Here is a 17,039-nt window from a genome sequence, read left to right on the forward strand (position 1 = left end):
GGAGGTGTCTAACACATTTCTAAAGTATGCTATTATCTTCTTAAGACAAATCCATGGAAACACATTCTATTCTCCCTTCTTATTCTGTAGTGAGCAAGGAAATACCAGGCTAGACTTTCAGAAGATGTCTAGCTTTCAGCAGAAACTGCAAAGTGCACACCTGAAAGTAATACTACTACAAGTTCGATAGAGCTGAGTGTGCTGGAGACATAGAGCACCTGTATTTCAAGTCCTGAAAAATTCTGAATTTTATCTCTTCTCAAGATCCCAACTTTTATTGGTAGTTTCCATTTTTGGACTATAAAATACTTATCTGAATATAAAAGAATATTTCATGTGCCCTGAATTAATTACTATGTTCCCTGAATCAATACTCAGGATAAGTAAAGCATACCTCAAAAGTCCCAGCCTTTAAAAGGTTGACCTGGTCATGCTGAGAGAGATCTCTGAACCCAGGAATACGCTTTGCAAATTCCACTACTTCTTTCACTGCTGGGGTGAAGCTCATAGAAAATTCTTCCCAGATTTCATGCCCTGATTTATGAGGATCCACATATGGAGACTTACTCATCGGACAAACCTAGTTAAGCACAAAACAGAAAACAATCTTAAATTGTTAGAGATGATAAAGCAATTCCGAAAGCAGTATCTCATCAGAAACCTCCAACATGAAAAAAACTCCCAAACACAAGTAAAATCTATTAATATTAGTACTTTCTCCAATTCCTATTCGGGCTTACTACAGAAAGAACTTTTGTTGTTATTAAGTGCTGTCAAGTAGGCTGGAACTTACTGCAACCCTGTATAAGGTTTCCAAGGAGCAGGTGGTTGGTTTGAACTGCCAACCTTGTGCTTAGCAGTCCAGTACTTAACCTACAGCACCACACCAGGACTCCACAGAAAGACTATGGCAACCTAACTTCAGCAGCAATTCTGGCAATGTGCTTCCATAAATAGTACAGCCAAGAAAACTTCCTTGTGGAAAAGTTCTACTCTATAACCCATGGGGTCACCATGAGTCAAAACTGACTCAACGGTAATAAACTTGATTTGGTTTTGATTTAAGCAAGAAATGTCATCCACAACAAACTGTTTTTAAAACTTCTTGCACCAATTTTAAGTTTATTTTCTAACATTTCCCTCCTTATGCTGTATTATGCTGGGATGTATTGCTTTATGATTTTCAAAACAAATTCCCATCAATTATGAGGTGACCATTGACCTCCCCTTATTCAATATGAAAACAATGACAGGAGATCCAGGTCCATATTCTCATGAGAAATTGGGTGGGGGGAGGGGACGGGGAGGCAGGATGCCAATGAAATTATAAGAAAACTAAAAAGATAATGAAACATGCACCATTCACTCTATTAGTAAAACCAGCCTTTAAAATTTCACTAAATCCAGAGAATACCCAAGAATGGGATGATTCTATAACTGTGGAGAATTCCAAAGGAGAACTCTATAATTGTGGATGATTCTGTAACTGTGGAGTGACACCAAAAACAAAACCTAAATGTTTACAGATTTTTCCACTCTTAAAACAATCACTAAGCCTAATAAAATATAAGCTTACCTTTTAGGTACATAAAATCAAATAATTACAAAGGGAAAAATCTGATACAAAAATTGAGGTAGAGTTGACTATTTTTTAAAAGGAAAAAAGACCTTAATTACCTGACTATTGAAAATTTTAAGCAATATAAAAGGACCTCATGGTTTGAACTGGAAATGTACTACTGTTTTGGATGAAAATTTAATTGTATACGATATGTTGTACTTTCATGTATAATGTTGTGCACATCTGATACCAAAAATACTTGAATGATATAAATAATATTAACCCGTACAATGAAGCCTGAGTAAATCCTTAAAACCTTGTCTATTAAATTTTCTAAAATCCCAAAAACCAAAGCATCTATGGAGTCCTGGTGTGGTGCTGTGGGTTAATGCACCAGACTGCAAAGCAGTTTGAACTACAGGGTCGGTGTTTCAAGCTTACCAGTCACTCCTTGAAAACCCTATATAGGGTCGCTATGGGTCGGAACCGACTCAACAGCACTTAACAACAACAACAACAATGGCTCTATAGCCAAAGACCTCTTTGTTATATAACAAACAGAACTCTTTACATTAAAAATCAAAGTATTATTGACTATGGCGAGCTTAATGATCAGCCCTGTGAAGAAATCCCAAAGCTACTAAAATACTGATGAATCAGAATGCTTAAACACTTTAAGGGATTTCTAAGAATTAAAGGACCAATTCAGCATGATTCATATTTTACATAAAATCTGAATCCCATAATATCAATCTAATTGCATGTTTGATTAATTAAACAAATTTAAACAAAATTAGGTCATCCAATAACTTATGTTTAAATTATTTGACCTAAAATCCTGCATGAACTGATAATGTACATCTCTTATGGTTTCAGACTCCACAAATTGGCACATCCCCCAAATAAAAACAAAAACACCTTCAAAACTTTCCTTGATACAAGGTAAGCAAAAAATTGATGTCACTATACCAGGTGCATTCTCTCTCCAGTGTTGCAAAGATAACTGTTGTTTTCATTCTGAGAAAATCCATCTACTGGACCTCTATCACATATCCGTTGAGGATAAGCATTGGAGAAGTTCATACAATGTCCATTTGCAATACAAATACCATGCCCATTTGAGTAATGCATTATGTTCCTCCCTTTGTACTGTCCGTTGAGATGCTGCTGGCTCCCACCACAGGGAAAATGGCTGCTAAGCCCACTGCCACAATGGTCATGATTTAAGTTATACTGCTCCATATTTTTGGGAATCCGTTCTCCTCTCTGAGACCTCTGCATGATCTCAGCTGAGTTTTCTCGCTGCTCTTGATTATACATAAAGGTATCCTTGTGGGCTCTGGTCACCATGCCAATCACTTCTTCCTTTGCAAAATCAGAAGACGGAGAAGAGCTTTTGATGTTGTCTTGCTCCAGCTGTGGTTTAGGTCGCAGCTGTTCCTGGGCTGGTAAAGCTGTCTGTTCATGATGTTCTACTAAAGTGTCATTCTGCAAGTGACCACTGAACTGGCTGTTCATCATGGTTTTCATCGCACTTTGCATTTCAATTAGCATCCTTTGTTTTTCACGCTTAGGTATACGACCGAACCGAACAGCTATTGAAGAAAAAGATATTTAACATGGATACTCTAAATAAGCCCTCTTAATTTATAAGAGAATAACATAAAATTACTTCTGGTAAGTATGGCCTCTAGTCATATAAGGAATGTCTGTATGCTTCTAGCCCAAATTGTTCTAAATTTGCTGCTTATGTTTTCTAAAGCACCAAAGGGAGTGGGGAGTGGAGAAGAAAAGATCTCCATTTTTCTCCCCAAACAAAGCTAAGGAGCTCTCTCTCACTGGTATTTTATAAGCTAAATCTAAGAAACATATAATTAACTAATGAAAACCTGAATTTGAAGCAGACCAGCATTACCACACTATATGTTATTAACAAGGCTGAAGGACTGTTCTCAAGAAGGCATGAGGGATTCATCTAATCACATCCGTTAACATTAATGGAACCGAATGGGTACAATCACTCCCTAAACATCAGACTCCGTGTCACAATTCAATTTGGCAACTTTACTTTCAAAATCCAACAACTTCCAAATGAACTGCTCTTTGTTCCAGATTCTCATGAAAGAAAAGCTTTTTTAAAAACAAAAAACACACAATCACTAAAAATGCAGTTATTGGGAAATAAGCTTGCCGTATTTTAACTAAAATCAATAAAACGAATAAAAATGAGACTGCATGTTCTCCATTATTTCAGAAGCTACTCTTCGAATGTATCCTCCTGTTTTTAACAGTCCTAACCCTTGAGAGTCCTGGTGTGGCACTGTGGGTTACTACGCTGGACTGCAAAAGTGATGTGAACCACATGGTTGATGGTTCAAGCTCAGCAGCCACTTCTAAACAGGGTCACTATGGGTTTGAACTGACTCGCAACAACATCACTTAAGAGGAAAAGGAAAGCCTCTTTCAAATCTAATGTTTAGACTAAGATGGTAACCATTCAATATGCCTACCCAGCAAGAAAGCCTTACTAATCTGTTAATTGTTTTAAAGTGCTGTCAAGCCATTTCTAACTCATAGTGACACTGTATACGGTTTCCAAGGAGCAGGTAGTCAGCTTGAACTACCTACCTTGTGGTTCAAACCAACCTTGCAGTCTAGTATTTATCCTACAGTGCCACACCAGGACTTCAAAAAAATTACTGCCTCTCACATTATCACTATCAAAGGTGAGGTTATCTGCTCTCGTAAGGACTTACAACTTTGGAAACCCTAGGGAGCAGCTCTACTCTGTTCTATAGGTTCACTATGAATAGGAACTGATCCAATGACAGTGGGGTGTCCATGTGCTCACAATCTGAGCACATTAGCATCTAAAGGCTGGAAAGTGAAATCATTCTTAAATGAAACGGGTTCCCCTTTAATGTTAAGAAATCAAGGGGGGGAAACCAAGGATTCCTATTATCAAGAGAGTATTTTATAGATCTAAGGGGGGGGGGGAAATAGGTATTTAAGTTTTTTTTTTAATTGGTATTTTTACAAAAATCAACAAGAAAGCTGAGCCAAAAGCTGTTTCTAGAATGATGACGTTGAAATTTGACTTTAATCAGGTCTCCCTCCCACAAGGCATCAAAAAGTGCTTTTCTGAAATGAGCTTTACTCTACGCACAAGAGGGCCACTGAACTGGCTTCCAGCTCAGTTTTATGCTCAGGCAAAGAATATGCTTTAAGAAGAGCACTCTTTAAACTAGGAACATACCATCTCTTGACATTCCAACAGACAGACACTTTTTAAAGCGACACTGCTGACATCTGTTCCTATTCATTCTCATTATAGAGCAGTTTTCATTCTTCAGGCACTTCTTGTATTGAATGTTTTGCTGAATGCTTCTCCGAAAGAAACCCTAAGAACAAAAGAAGATGGACCCAGGCATTTGAAAACATACAGATGGAGCTCATTATAAGCACTGCCCACAAGCCTAACACCTATCCAGTATATAACTAGTAAATAATTTTGATTTAGAACAAAGAGAAATGTAACACTGATGCAAATAACTGAACTCGACTCTTATCAGTAGCCGTAAGCTCCTATACCTGGCTAGCCAAAGAAAACTATCCTCTCCTTTGGAATTTCTTGGTGCTTGCTTGCTGCCAAAGCATCCCCTTTGTTAACCAGACCAGCCAACAGCCACATTTTCCATCTCATACTTTTAAGCACATACAAATTTTAAAACGACTGAAATACGAACGACTGACTCCGAAACAGTCAACGGTGAGAGGTGGTCAACAGTTGTAATTCCCTCACTAGAACTCGGTTGAGTTTTCACACTAATAAAGCTTGATCTTTTCCTGCTAACATCCATAAGGTGTACTAATATGTGCTACATGTTCCTTATCATGTCAGCAACAGGAAAGGGCTAATACTAAATGCTCACAGACCAATTTATATCCCAAGGAAATACAGTTCCAAACGCTAGAAAGCTCCAGACAGTTGCTTTTACTACAAAAACAATTCACATGCATGCTCTGAGAGATCTTCAAAGATCTCCAGCTTAATGGTTCCAGGGAAAACAGAAAACTGAGAACACACAATTACCAAAATAATGCCTACTATATTTCCTTTAAAGATTATTGTTAATCATACATTTCATCAATTTATATTAAGTAGCTATGGGATATAAAACTTACATATTTTATTAATGTGAAATTATGCTGCTACTGCTATTGTTGTATGTTGTAGACTTTGCCTCAAGCAACCTGAAACAGAACTGTCCCTCATAGGGTTTGCTAGGCTTAAATTTTTATGGGAGCAGTTCTGCTATACTATCACCTAGGAAATGGAGTCATGGTGTGGTGCTGTAGAATAGCAATCGACTGTTAACTGCTAAGTCGGTTAACAACCACTCCTCAGAAACACTGTACTGGGTTCAAACCAACTCATTGGCGCTTGGCAACAACTTAGAAAGTAATTGGATTTGGACGCTAAAAATTCTGAGGTAAACACAGCTTGTTGTTGTTGTTAAGTGCTGTCAAGTTAATTCCAACCCACAGCAACCCCATATAGGGTTTCCAAGGAGTAGGTGATGAACCTGAACTGTCAACCTTGCAGTTCAAGTGACTTTGCAGTCTGGCGCATTAACCCACAACTCCACACCAGGACTCCAAACACAGCTTCTTCTTCTTGTTTGTTAAGTGCCGTTGAGTAGATTCCGACTCATAGCAACCTTGCATAGGGTTTTTCCAAGGAGCAGCTGGTGAGCTTGAACCACCAACCTTGCAGTTCAAATGACTTTGCAGTCTGATTCATTAGCCCAAAGTGCCATACAGCTTAAGAGGGTATAAAAAACAGACACATGTATGTATCAAGAATACGCAATTAAGCTCACTGGTTTTATGCTTTTGCTTATCTATAAAACTAAGAACAATACTCACCCCACAATTATTTCACATTTTTGTAAAAAAAAATATATATATAGATATAGATATAGAATTTTTTAAAAAGTGGAAAGTGATACATCAATATAAGATACTAACTAGGTCTTATGAAAGGAGCCCTAGTGATGCAACTGTTAAGCACTCAGCTCCAATCAGAAAGGTTGGTGATTCAAACCTAACAGCTCTGTGGGAGAAAAAACTGGCATCTGCTTCCATAAAGATTACAGCCTAGAAACCCTTCTGAGGAGGTTCTAGTGTCACAGAGCTCCATTTTGAGTCAGAATCTACTCACTGACATACAACAGTCTTTTGAATTTGAAATGATCCAGTCATTAAGAGTTAGCATTTCATTCAGAGCCACCCAAGAAAATATTTCCTTTTCATCATGTATATTCACTATCTTGCTCACCCACTCTATACCCTGCACCAAGCTAGATTCCTGCTTCTGGCTTCAAGCCAGAAAATGGTAAGAATAGGTGTCTTGGCATGTTAATTTGTGAGTCTCAGGAGAACGGATTATGTCTGATAAAAAAAAGATATATAATTAGGGAAATACAGACTACCTCCCTTGGAATTTGACCAACACTCTACAGTGATAACTAAAAAATAATCTACTGAATTTACAAATTAAATGTAGCTTTCCCAGATGCTGAATTTATACCTGATTATTTTTACTTACTTGGCATTACTTCTGAAGATAACACATTTTCATGTGTATCTATGAATTATTCCTAACTTCTAGTGCCTGACATGTCAGAATGTCAGAGTATGTGAAGAGACCCAACTGAAAGTCAGTTAAAACAAAGTTCCAAGAGGACATTGATGCCCGGTCTATTTTGCAACTTGTTGTTTCCTCACCATCTAACCTAGAGCAGTGACTAACAAACAATTCTTTTGTACTTTGGTTTCATACCAAGTAACGTTAACTGACACAGCAAACTTTTTCAATCAAAATCTCAAAGAAACAAGGAATACTTTCAATATTGTTTAAAACAAGTTGTGTTTATACATTACATAACATGCTTTATATACTACATAAATTTATGTATACAAAATGAAAAAAATGTTTATACATTATGTAAAATGCTTAAAACTTAGGAGGAACAGCTTGGTTCCTCTCTCCGATTATTAAAAGTGGAAATTGGCAAACGTAAGCCCAATTTCTTTAATCCCAAAATCACTATCTTAAAGGAAAAAAAGCATGCTTTACCTTACAGCCTTCACAAGCATGAACTCCATAGTGGAATCCTGACGCCACATCCCCACAAACTTTACATAGTAGAACCATGCCACTAAATTCTAGGGCACAAACAAACATGAAGTGAAAAGCTGGAAGAAACAGTTGTGTTTGTGAAAATTGTTCTCTTTCATTTAATGTTTTAATTTGTGAGGCCATTTAAAAATATATATATGAACTTTTATAACGTTAAAGACAAATTTTTATAACAAATTATCAAATTCAAAGAAATCATTGCTTTATTTTAAGCATATCTTACGGGACTGCCAAAAACACCTCAGAGAGCTGGATTTTTCCTTTTCTGATGACTTTAACCATAAACTGAAATTTCGTCTATCTGGAGTTACTTGAAACCAAAATAAATCCTCATGGATAAGAAGATATCAGGAAGAGAGGTCAATAAGAGATGCAAAGGAATATCCCCACATGTCACCGTGCAGACACTCAGTTCCATTCAGCTCACCCACGGGAGCCAAACAGATCCCACTCCTTCCTGAACCCCTCCTGCAGCAGTTCTTCTTACCTGTAAACCCCACTACGCATTTAATAATCTAGCCATAAGTTTTCCCAGCTCCAACTTCATGAAGTAAACCCCTTACCACAAGTAAATACTCTTTTCTGGGAAGAATTCAGTAATAGAAGTCCAGAAGAAAAGTTATTTGTGAAAATATGTAAAAGGAGATACCCTAGAGGTGGCACTGTAGGCTACGAACTGGACTGCTAACTGCAAGATTGGAGGTTCAAACCCACCAGCTGTTCCTTGGAAAACCTATACAGGGTCACTATGAGTCAGAACCAACTCAATGGCACTGAACAACACAGGAAATAAAGTCAAAGTACATAACTACCTGTCTTGCTCTGGGCCAAGAATCAACTATGAGATCACTGATTTCTTACCTAATCAGTGACCCAGAAGGAGAGAAAATATGAAATATAATGGTCCCTCTCAAATGAAAACTTGATCAAATAAGCCCCATGTGCAACTAACAGTGGCCGGCTTTTATAAAACTAATATAACTTACTTGTCACTCCACTGTGACTCTTTGTCATCCCAGGTACACTTGACTTGCTTGTTTTCACAGAACAATCTATTCGATCATTCTTCAGGATGCCTTCAATATTGGAGAGATCGCCATTCTTGGGATTACCATTGTTATCAGAGTTAGAGCTATTTGGAGAAGATGGAACCGAAGAGGACGACTGGAAACTATTCTCAGAACCTTCACTGTGACAAGAGGCAGGGCTAGAAGCTGAGCTGGAAGAACTGATATAGGCAATCACACCTCCTGAAAAAGTGGGAAGAAATTAGGTAATTAGATATAACATATATTTCCTATTTTCACAAATTCAAAGAGGCATCAACTTCAGAAACAGGTTCCTGATATTAAATGTTTGCTTACACCAAATATTTCCTACTATTTTTCCCACTTCTAAAGTTCAATGTGCATATAACTCCTACTCATCTAAAAAGTGAGAAGGATTTCACTGAGTTGTTGAGCATTAACCCAAACACTGGTAGCATAGTGGTTACAAATTGGGCTGTGAGCCACAAGGTAGCAGTTCGAAACTTACCAAGTGTTCCGCTCGAGAAAGATAAGGCTTTCTGTTCCCGTAAAGATTTAAAGCCTCGGAAACCCTTTGCAGGGTTGCTATGAGTCGAAACTGACTCCACAGCACATAACAACAACAACAACAACAAAGATTTTCATTAACCCAAACCTAAAGCTTTTCATAAGGATCTGTGGTAGTGTAGTGGTTATGAGTCAGGCTGTTAATTGTATGGTCAGCAGTGTGAACTTACCAGCAGTTCCGTGGGAGATTTATGAGGCTTTCTGCTCCCATAAAGGTTTACAGCCTCAGAAATCCAATACAAGGTGGCTATGAGTTGGAACTGACTCCATGGCACATAACCACTACCAAAGCTTTTCATTTCCTACTCTTATCTGAAAAGTACTAAAGAACGTTCCTGAATGCACAGCTTACTATAAACAAACTGTTCTGGCTATGAAGAAATCTGGCTCTGGCCCTCTTTGCCTTCTCCATTATACCTGGAAACAAACAATTCATCATTTGCCTCCCCCCACATCTGGATAAAACACAGATTAATCAAGAACAGATATAACATCTGGAACGCTGGATAGTAATTTATCTCAAAGTGGGGAGCCTGTCATAGCTGTTGCTCCCAAAGCCTTTTTGTTTGATGTCCCCTGATGATTTCCTTGACTATCCACTAATTCCCAGTGCTACGCTCTCCCTTCTCCTGCCAACTATGCCATTATACTGATTAACATATTCATCTTTCAAGAATCCAGATACAACATTTCTGACTCATTATTTACCGTAAATGTTAAAGATATTTGATGGAAGAATGAATTCTCTAAGAGTAACACGAGGCTAACCGCAAAGTTGGTCTGAACCACAAGGTCGGTGGTTCAAGCTCACCAGCCACTCCTCGGAATCCCTATACAGGGTCGCTATGGGTCGAAACCAACTCGAAGGCACTTCACAACAACCAAAACCAAACCCACTGCCGTCAAGTCTATTTCAACTCATAGCAACTCTATAGAACTGAGTAAAATCACCCTATAATATTCCAAAGGCTCTAATCTTTACAGACAGGAATCTTAGTAGTGCAAGTGGTTAAGCACTTGATTGCAAACTAAAAGTCAGCAGCTGGAACCCACCAACCTCTCCATAGGAGGAAAACAATGTAGCAGTCTGTGCTTCCATACAGATTTACAGCCTTGGAAACCCTATGGGGCAAGTTAAACTTGGTCATATAGGATTCCTATGAGTTGAAATTGACTTCACAGCAATGGGTGTTGTTTGTTTGTTTTGTTATCTGTGCAGAAACAGAATCACACATCTTCTAGAAAGTAGCTGGTGGGTTTGAATCACTAACCTTTTAATTAGCAATCCAGTGCTCCTTATGGTATGCAAATTTGTTACAGTTATTGTTAAGTGCAGTCTAGTCGGTTCTGATTCATAGGGACCCTGCATAAGGTTTCCGATGTTGTTATGTGCCGTGGAGTCGGTTCTGACTCACTGTGACCCTGTAGAGCATTTCTGAGGCCATAAATCTTTACGGGAGCAGAAAGCCTCATCTTTCTCCGGCGGAACAGATGGTAGTTTCGAACTGCTGACCTTGTGGTTCATAGCTCAATTCGTAACCACTACGCTACCAGAGCTCCTTAGGGTTTCCGATTGTTGTTGTTAAGTGCTGTCAAGTATGTTCCGACCCATAATGACCCTGCATAGGGTTTCCAAGGAGTGACTGGTGAACTTGAACTGACTTTGCAGTTCAAACGGCTTTGCAGTCTGGCGCATTAACCCACACCGCAGCACCAGAACTTCTAGGGTTTCCAATAGCACCTCTTAATTTTTATTCATGGTCCACACAATAGTGCTTTTCAGGTAACAAGCCTGCCACAAATATATTTCAGACCTATTCCTCTGCCTCTGTGAAGCCTACATCCAAAGCAGTATAAAGTATTACCCGGAGTCACAAGACAGACAGACATGGCATGTCTGACAAGTCTAGATGATGATACTGACGTAGGAAGTGAAGAATTTTAACATTCCCCAAGTAACAAATACAATTAAGCATTCACTCTGAAACAAAAACTACTTCTGCTAAAAGGAAACTACGTCTCAATCTTTTCTTAGATAGGAGCCAGACTTTTAAGCAATTTATTTAAACTAACAAACTACACAACAAACACTGAAGCCAAAAACAAACCCAAAAATAGAGATTTCCATTTACAAACAATTAAAAAACAGGCATAGGAATCTGAAGTCACTTTTACTCTATCATGCTGATATAAGGTACTAGGTATGTATCTAAGCAACAAATACCTAGATCCAGACTGGGACAATCCTGTGGAGTAAAGCACAGTCACAGCTCTCAAAGAACTTGTTTAAACGCAGTAGAGAAGATAAGAAATCCTGGTGTGTCTGTGGGTTAATTGCAAGGTGTGCAGTTAAAAACTCACCAGTCACTCCTTGGAAACCATATAAAAGGTCGCTATGGGTCGGAACTGACTCAATGGCACTTAAAAATAACAACAATAGAGAAGACACGGAATCCTGGTATGATGTTATGGGTAAGCACTGGACTGCTAACCACAGGGTTGATGGTTCAAACATACCAGTATTGGAAACGCTATAAAGGTCGTTATGACTCATAACTGACTCAACAGCACTTTAAAACAGGTGCGTATCCATGAAACATACAATTGTGTTCATCATACACAACTTATTATGCATAAATTAAACTATATGCACTTGATTTTTAAAGACAAAAAAATGTAAATTCATGTGGATAACTCTATCCACTCTACCCTATTCATTAAGCATATATGTGGCATTAATCTTGATATGGGAAGTGGGAAACAGCTCTTCCTAAAACTAGGCTCACCTCCTAAATACTCTCTTGGCATTTGTGGTTTACCTGACCACTGTGAAGCTAAAGCTTTAACATTCATTTCCTTACAATGTGGTCCTTAATTACAAACCAGTCACTCTTAAAGTCTTTATACCAATGGTACCAGCATCATCTGGAAATGTGTTAGAAATGCAGATGTTCAGTTTCCAACCCAGACACACTGAATCAGAAACTTCCAATGCCCTTCTGAAGTGTGGGAACCACTGACACAAGTCAACTACTACTTCCTTTGTGCTCAATGGAAAGGAGACCAAACATAATTGTGACAGGTTTGTTTCTGTTTTTGTTTTTTTAAGTCTACAGCTGACTTTAAAGTCTAAAAGCTATAGGACTTTAAAACACAAGTTGGAAAAGCTTCCCAACTTTCAATTTATTCTCATAATCTAGAGAGATGATATAAAATTGATATAATCAGAATTACACAAATAGCTGCCAAGAAGAAGGACTCCAAGTCATAGCAACCTTATACACACACAACCCGTGTGGCATCCTCCTCCCAATTGTCAGCATGTTGACATTTACTGTTACAGCTTTTGCACCAGTCCATCACACCAAGGATCTCCCCGGTCCTCACTAGGCCTCTAGTTTAGCAAACACAATGTCTCCCTCCTTCCAGGACTGAGACCGCCTGATAACATGCCCAAAGCCCTGAACAAACTGGAGAATATATATATATCTTCAGTAAAAGTGCATTTTAAAACATGTTCCCCAGGTGATTCTTTGCACACTTTAAGTACAAGTGCAGCCACAATGACTCATTGTGGCTGCTCTTATACTAAGTGTTTTCCAAGTACAAATTGGCCTAGTATTAAAGACTGATGTTTTCATTGGCATAACTGCTTAAAAGACCTTTGCTGTTGTTGTTAGGTGCCATCGAGTCAGTTCTTAGAAAGACCCTTGGTTCTGTTACAAATCGGACTGCAAACCTCAAGGTCAGCAGTTCAAAACTACCAGCTGTTCCACAGGAGAAAGATGAGGCTTTCTGCTCCCATAAACATTTATAGCCTCGGAAACCCCGTAGAGGCCCGCTAGGAGTTGGAACCAATTCCACATCATATCCCCACCACCACCATAATGTTTCTGAGGAGAGAATGGGAAGTCTGAACCACTGACCTTGTGATTAACAGCCCAAGGCGTATCCCACAGCAACAGGGAAATAAAAAGTCATGTTATTAAGCACATAAAATACAACTTCCTAGCAGTCCAGCTCTTAACCTACAGCGCCACACCAGGAGACTGCCACACAGGACTCCATGGAGACCCTTAAAGACCTTGGTGGTGGTGGCATGCTGTCAAGTCAGCTATCTTTCGCCATCGGAGCAACTGGTAGATTCGAACTGCTGACCTTGTAGTTAGCAGCCCAGCTCGTAATCCACTATGCAACCAGTGCTCCCAAACAGAAATAATTTTAATCTAGAAGTCTATCTAATGTAACAATACTAGGTAAAACCACTGAGCCATCTGTCTTTATAATTAGAAATCTGTAATTCATATTAGAAACTTCAGCTGTAAGCAAACTGGTATATTTTTCACACCTGTCTCCCCTGAGAATAGACTAAAGAAGAAAATGTTTCTTAGTCCTCAATAAACTCCTAAGGGAAGGTCACACAGCTATGTTTTTTCCTAGAGTACTTACTGCCTTGGGTAAATACTAAATTCATTTCCTAAGATCCCAGAAGAATAAAATTTGAGAAACATTTTTTTCTTAAAAGTAAGTCTTTCATAGCACCACACTCAGAATCAGCCATGTATGTACACAAGATCTTCTAGCCTTGGCTTCAGGTCAAATGGCTCAAGATCTGGTTAAAAGCACTGATTGGACAATGAACCAAAGCAAACCAAACTCACTGCCATCAAGTCCATTCCAATTCATAGCAAACCTATATAAGGTTTCTGAGACTGTAAATCTTGACAGGAGCAGACAGTCTCATCTTTCTCCAGTGGAGTGGCTGGTGAATTTGAACGACGGACCTTGTGGGTAGCAGCCCAAGGCCTATCTCACAACACCAGGGAAATAAAAAGTCAGGTAATTAAGCACCTAAAATACAACTTCCTTTGCAAACGCTCCAAAATCAAACCTAAAAATTTACTGAACTAGTCTATTATCAGTCTTTCTAAGATCCAATTTATCTTAAAGAAGTTCAACAACCATTTACAACCATTTGTGCCAGGCATCAAGGAATCAAAAATGACCCATTGAGAAGCAGCTAGCAAAACATGCAATACTGACTTGGTTGTGTTAACATCTACTCTTGCTACCAGACACCAACCTATCAACATAGTGGCTAGCAACCCAATTAGGAAAAATTTTAATTTCCTGGCCTACATTTAGTAGTTCTGCTACCCAATAAAGAAAGGGAAGTGAAGACTACAAGTCACTGAGTACCTAGTGAAAGCCGAGAATAATATAACACAATTTCATACCATATTTCATTCTTCCAACAACCCTGTGAATTAATTTCCATTTGCCCCATTTTACAGATGAGGAACTTTAGAGCTCAGAGAAGTAATACTGCTACTAAATGGCAGGACTAAGGTTGAAAGCCAAGTCTGTCCCAATTCCAGAAGATACGTCAAAACGTATTTCTACAAAACGAACACCTTGAAAGGCGGGGCTTGATGGCGGCTAGGGTGGAGGTGCAGTGAAGTTCACCATCAGCAATAACACAGAATACCAGGCAGGGCAGATCCAGGGCAGGGCTCCAAGGCTCGAAACCAAAGAGATAGGAATATTTTTAAAGTTTGAAGGCTTATAGCTTGTGGAAATTGGAGCTGAAGAAAAAAAAAAATCACATACTTTTGAATCTGCCAGGCCGGGCTCAGAGGCCCAGAGCTGACATCTTGGGCAAGACCAAATGGCAAGACAAAGCAGGGGGAGCAGAAACGCCACTGAAAAACGCTGTGGGAACCTTGGGACAAAGGTGGACAATACACTTTATCAGTTTTGCTTTGTTCTGATTTTCTTTCTTTTTTTTGGTTATCTGGTCATTGGCACGCTGTTTGCCCACCTCCATTCTGGTGACTAGAGGGGGAGCCTGAGCGAGTGGACATCCCCCACCCTCACCACTGATGGGTTCTTCTGCCACGCATGCACACAAATACTCAGCCCAACTGCAGGCTCTGACCGTTTCTTATTTGTTTGCTTTTTGTTCTGTTTTTTAATACGGGAAAGGGCAGGGCAGGGATGTAGAGAGGGAAAGAGAGTTTAAAAACAAAACAGGCCGAAAATTAAATTAAAGCCTGAGGTATAGCATAACAACCAACACTGGCATCTTGAAATCTCTCCGGCAGCTTTGAAAGCAAAAAGCTGGAGAGAGGCCATTAAAGTTACACACATATTAGGCTATGTTGTTGTTGAGTGCTGTCGAGTTGGTTCCGACCCATAGCGACCCTGTACAGCATTTCCGAGGCTGTAAATCTTTACGGGAGCAGAACGCCTCCTCTTTCTCCCGCGGAGCGGCTGGTAGTTTCGAACTGCTGACCTTAAGGTTTGAAGCCCAATTTGTAACCACTACGCTGCTGCTAGGTATTTAAAATGGTACAGCTGCTTTACAAAAGTTTTCCAGGTTCTCAGAATGTTATCCACAGTTACCATATAACCCAGCAATTCTACTTATAGGTAGTTACCCAAGTGAATTGAAAACATGGCCTCAGAGAAATTTGTTCAGGAATGTTCAGAGTGACTTTATTCAAAAAGTAGACACAATCCAAATCCCCAATAACTCATGAATGGATAAACAAAATGTGGTATATTAAATGGAATCATTTGTCCATTAAAAAGAATGAAGTATTAAAATATATACTATAATATGGATGAACACTATGCTAAGTGAAAGAAGCCAAATATGAAAGGACACATACTGTTTTTTGAAATATGCAGAAAGCAAATTGGTGGTTTGCAGAGACTAGGGAAAGAAGAAAACAGGAAGTGAATGCTAATGATAGAGTTTCTTTTTAGGGTGACAAAAATGCTCTGGAATTTAATAGCAGTGATATTTAGATGACTTTGTTAATACAATAAAAACCAGTTGGGTTATAATGGAGTGAAATTTATACACAAATTACATCTTAATTTTAAAAATGCAAAACTGGAAAAAAAAAAACTAGATTACAATAAAATTCATACTGTCTTGAATCATTGGTTTTGTTTTTTTCTTTTTTGTTTCTTTTTTCAAGACTACCCTTTTCTTGTTGCTGTCGTGGAGTCATTTCCAACTTATAACATTTCATGCTTTTTTTCTAGCATATCTTATAAGTCTATTTATTATGTTGTTTTAGTTTTTTTTTGGACCTGATTCTAAAAATATTCTTTATGTTAAATTTAAGTTTTAAAAACTTATGTTAAAGTTAAGTTTTTAAAAATCAAGAATAAAGTGAAAATTATCCTTAATTCCACGATGCGGTCATAAAATTTGTTCTGTTTACTTCTCCACCTAATAAGAGATGTTGTTTCTCAGAAATCGTAGTTACATGTATGTAGTTTTTTTTTTTTTTTTTTTAACTTTTCATATTAGGAACTCAATTTGTTAAATGTTAGTTGAAAACATTATTGTCAACCCTTAAAATAGAAAGGTTTTGATTAGTTTATATGAGTGTATGATACAACAGAAAAGGCAACAGTCTACCGTTTTATGCCAGTATAAGTTGAAAGGTAACAGCTATCTTTAGATACCACAAGATATTACTAGCAGAGACTTTGATGAACTTGCTGTTAATGAACAGATTGTCCAAAGTGCAGATATTTCTGATATGTTGGGTAGAAGCAAAATCTAATCTCATAATTTTTCCTTATGTGTGGCAGCGGCAGTTTTATAGTTTGTATGGTCTCGTCTTTGAAGAGGTTAGAATATTAAGATACATGGTGT

The 17,039-nt window shown here is 38.4% G+C and overlaps 1 protein-coding gene across 1 annotated transcript in view; it reads right to left on the reverse strand.

Annotated features, from left to right (window-relative positions):
• Positions 1-17,039, reverse strand: part of NR1D2 (nuclear receptor subfamily 1, group D, member 2) — a 40,490-nt gene that overhangs the window by 10,484 nt on the left and 12,967 nt on the right. The window contains exons 2-6 of the mRNA XM_006851627.1: positions 8,753-9,016; positions 7,704-7,792; positions 4,818-4,962; positions 2,531-3,156; positions 395-580 (exon numbers count right to left, since the gene is read on the reverse strand). Of these exons, the coding sequence (XP_006851689.1) occupies positions 395-580; positions 2,531-3,156; positions 4,818-4,962; positions 7,704-7,792; positions 8,753-9,016 (1,310 nt within the window). The remainder of the gene's footprint in view (positions 1-394; positions 581-2,530; positions 3,157-4,817; positions 4,963-7,703; positions 7,793-8,752; positions 9,017-17,039) is intronic.

The sequence above is a fragment of the Chrysochloris asiatica genome, unplaced genomic scaffold (assembly GCF_000296735.1).
Source record: "Chrysochloris asiatica unplaced genomic scaffold, ChrAsi1.0 scaffold00030, whole genome shotgun sequence".
NCBI lineage: Eukaryota > Metazoa > Chordata > Mammalia > Afrosoricida > Chrysochloridae > Chrysochloris > Chrysochloris asiatica.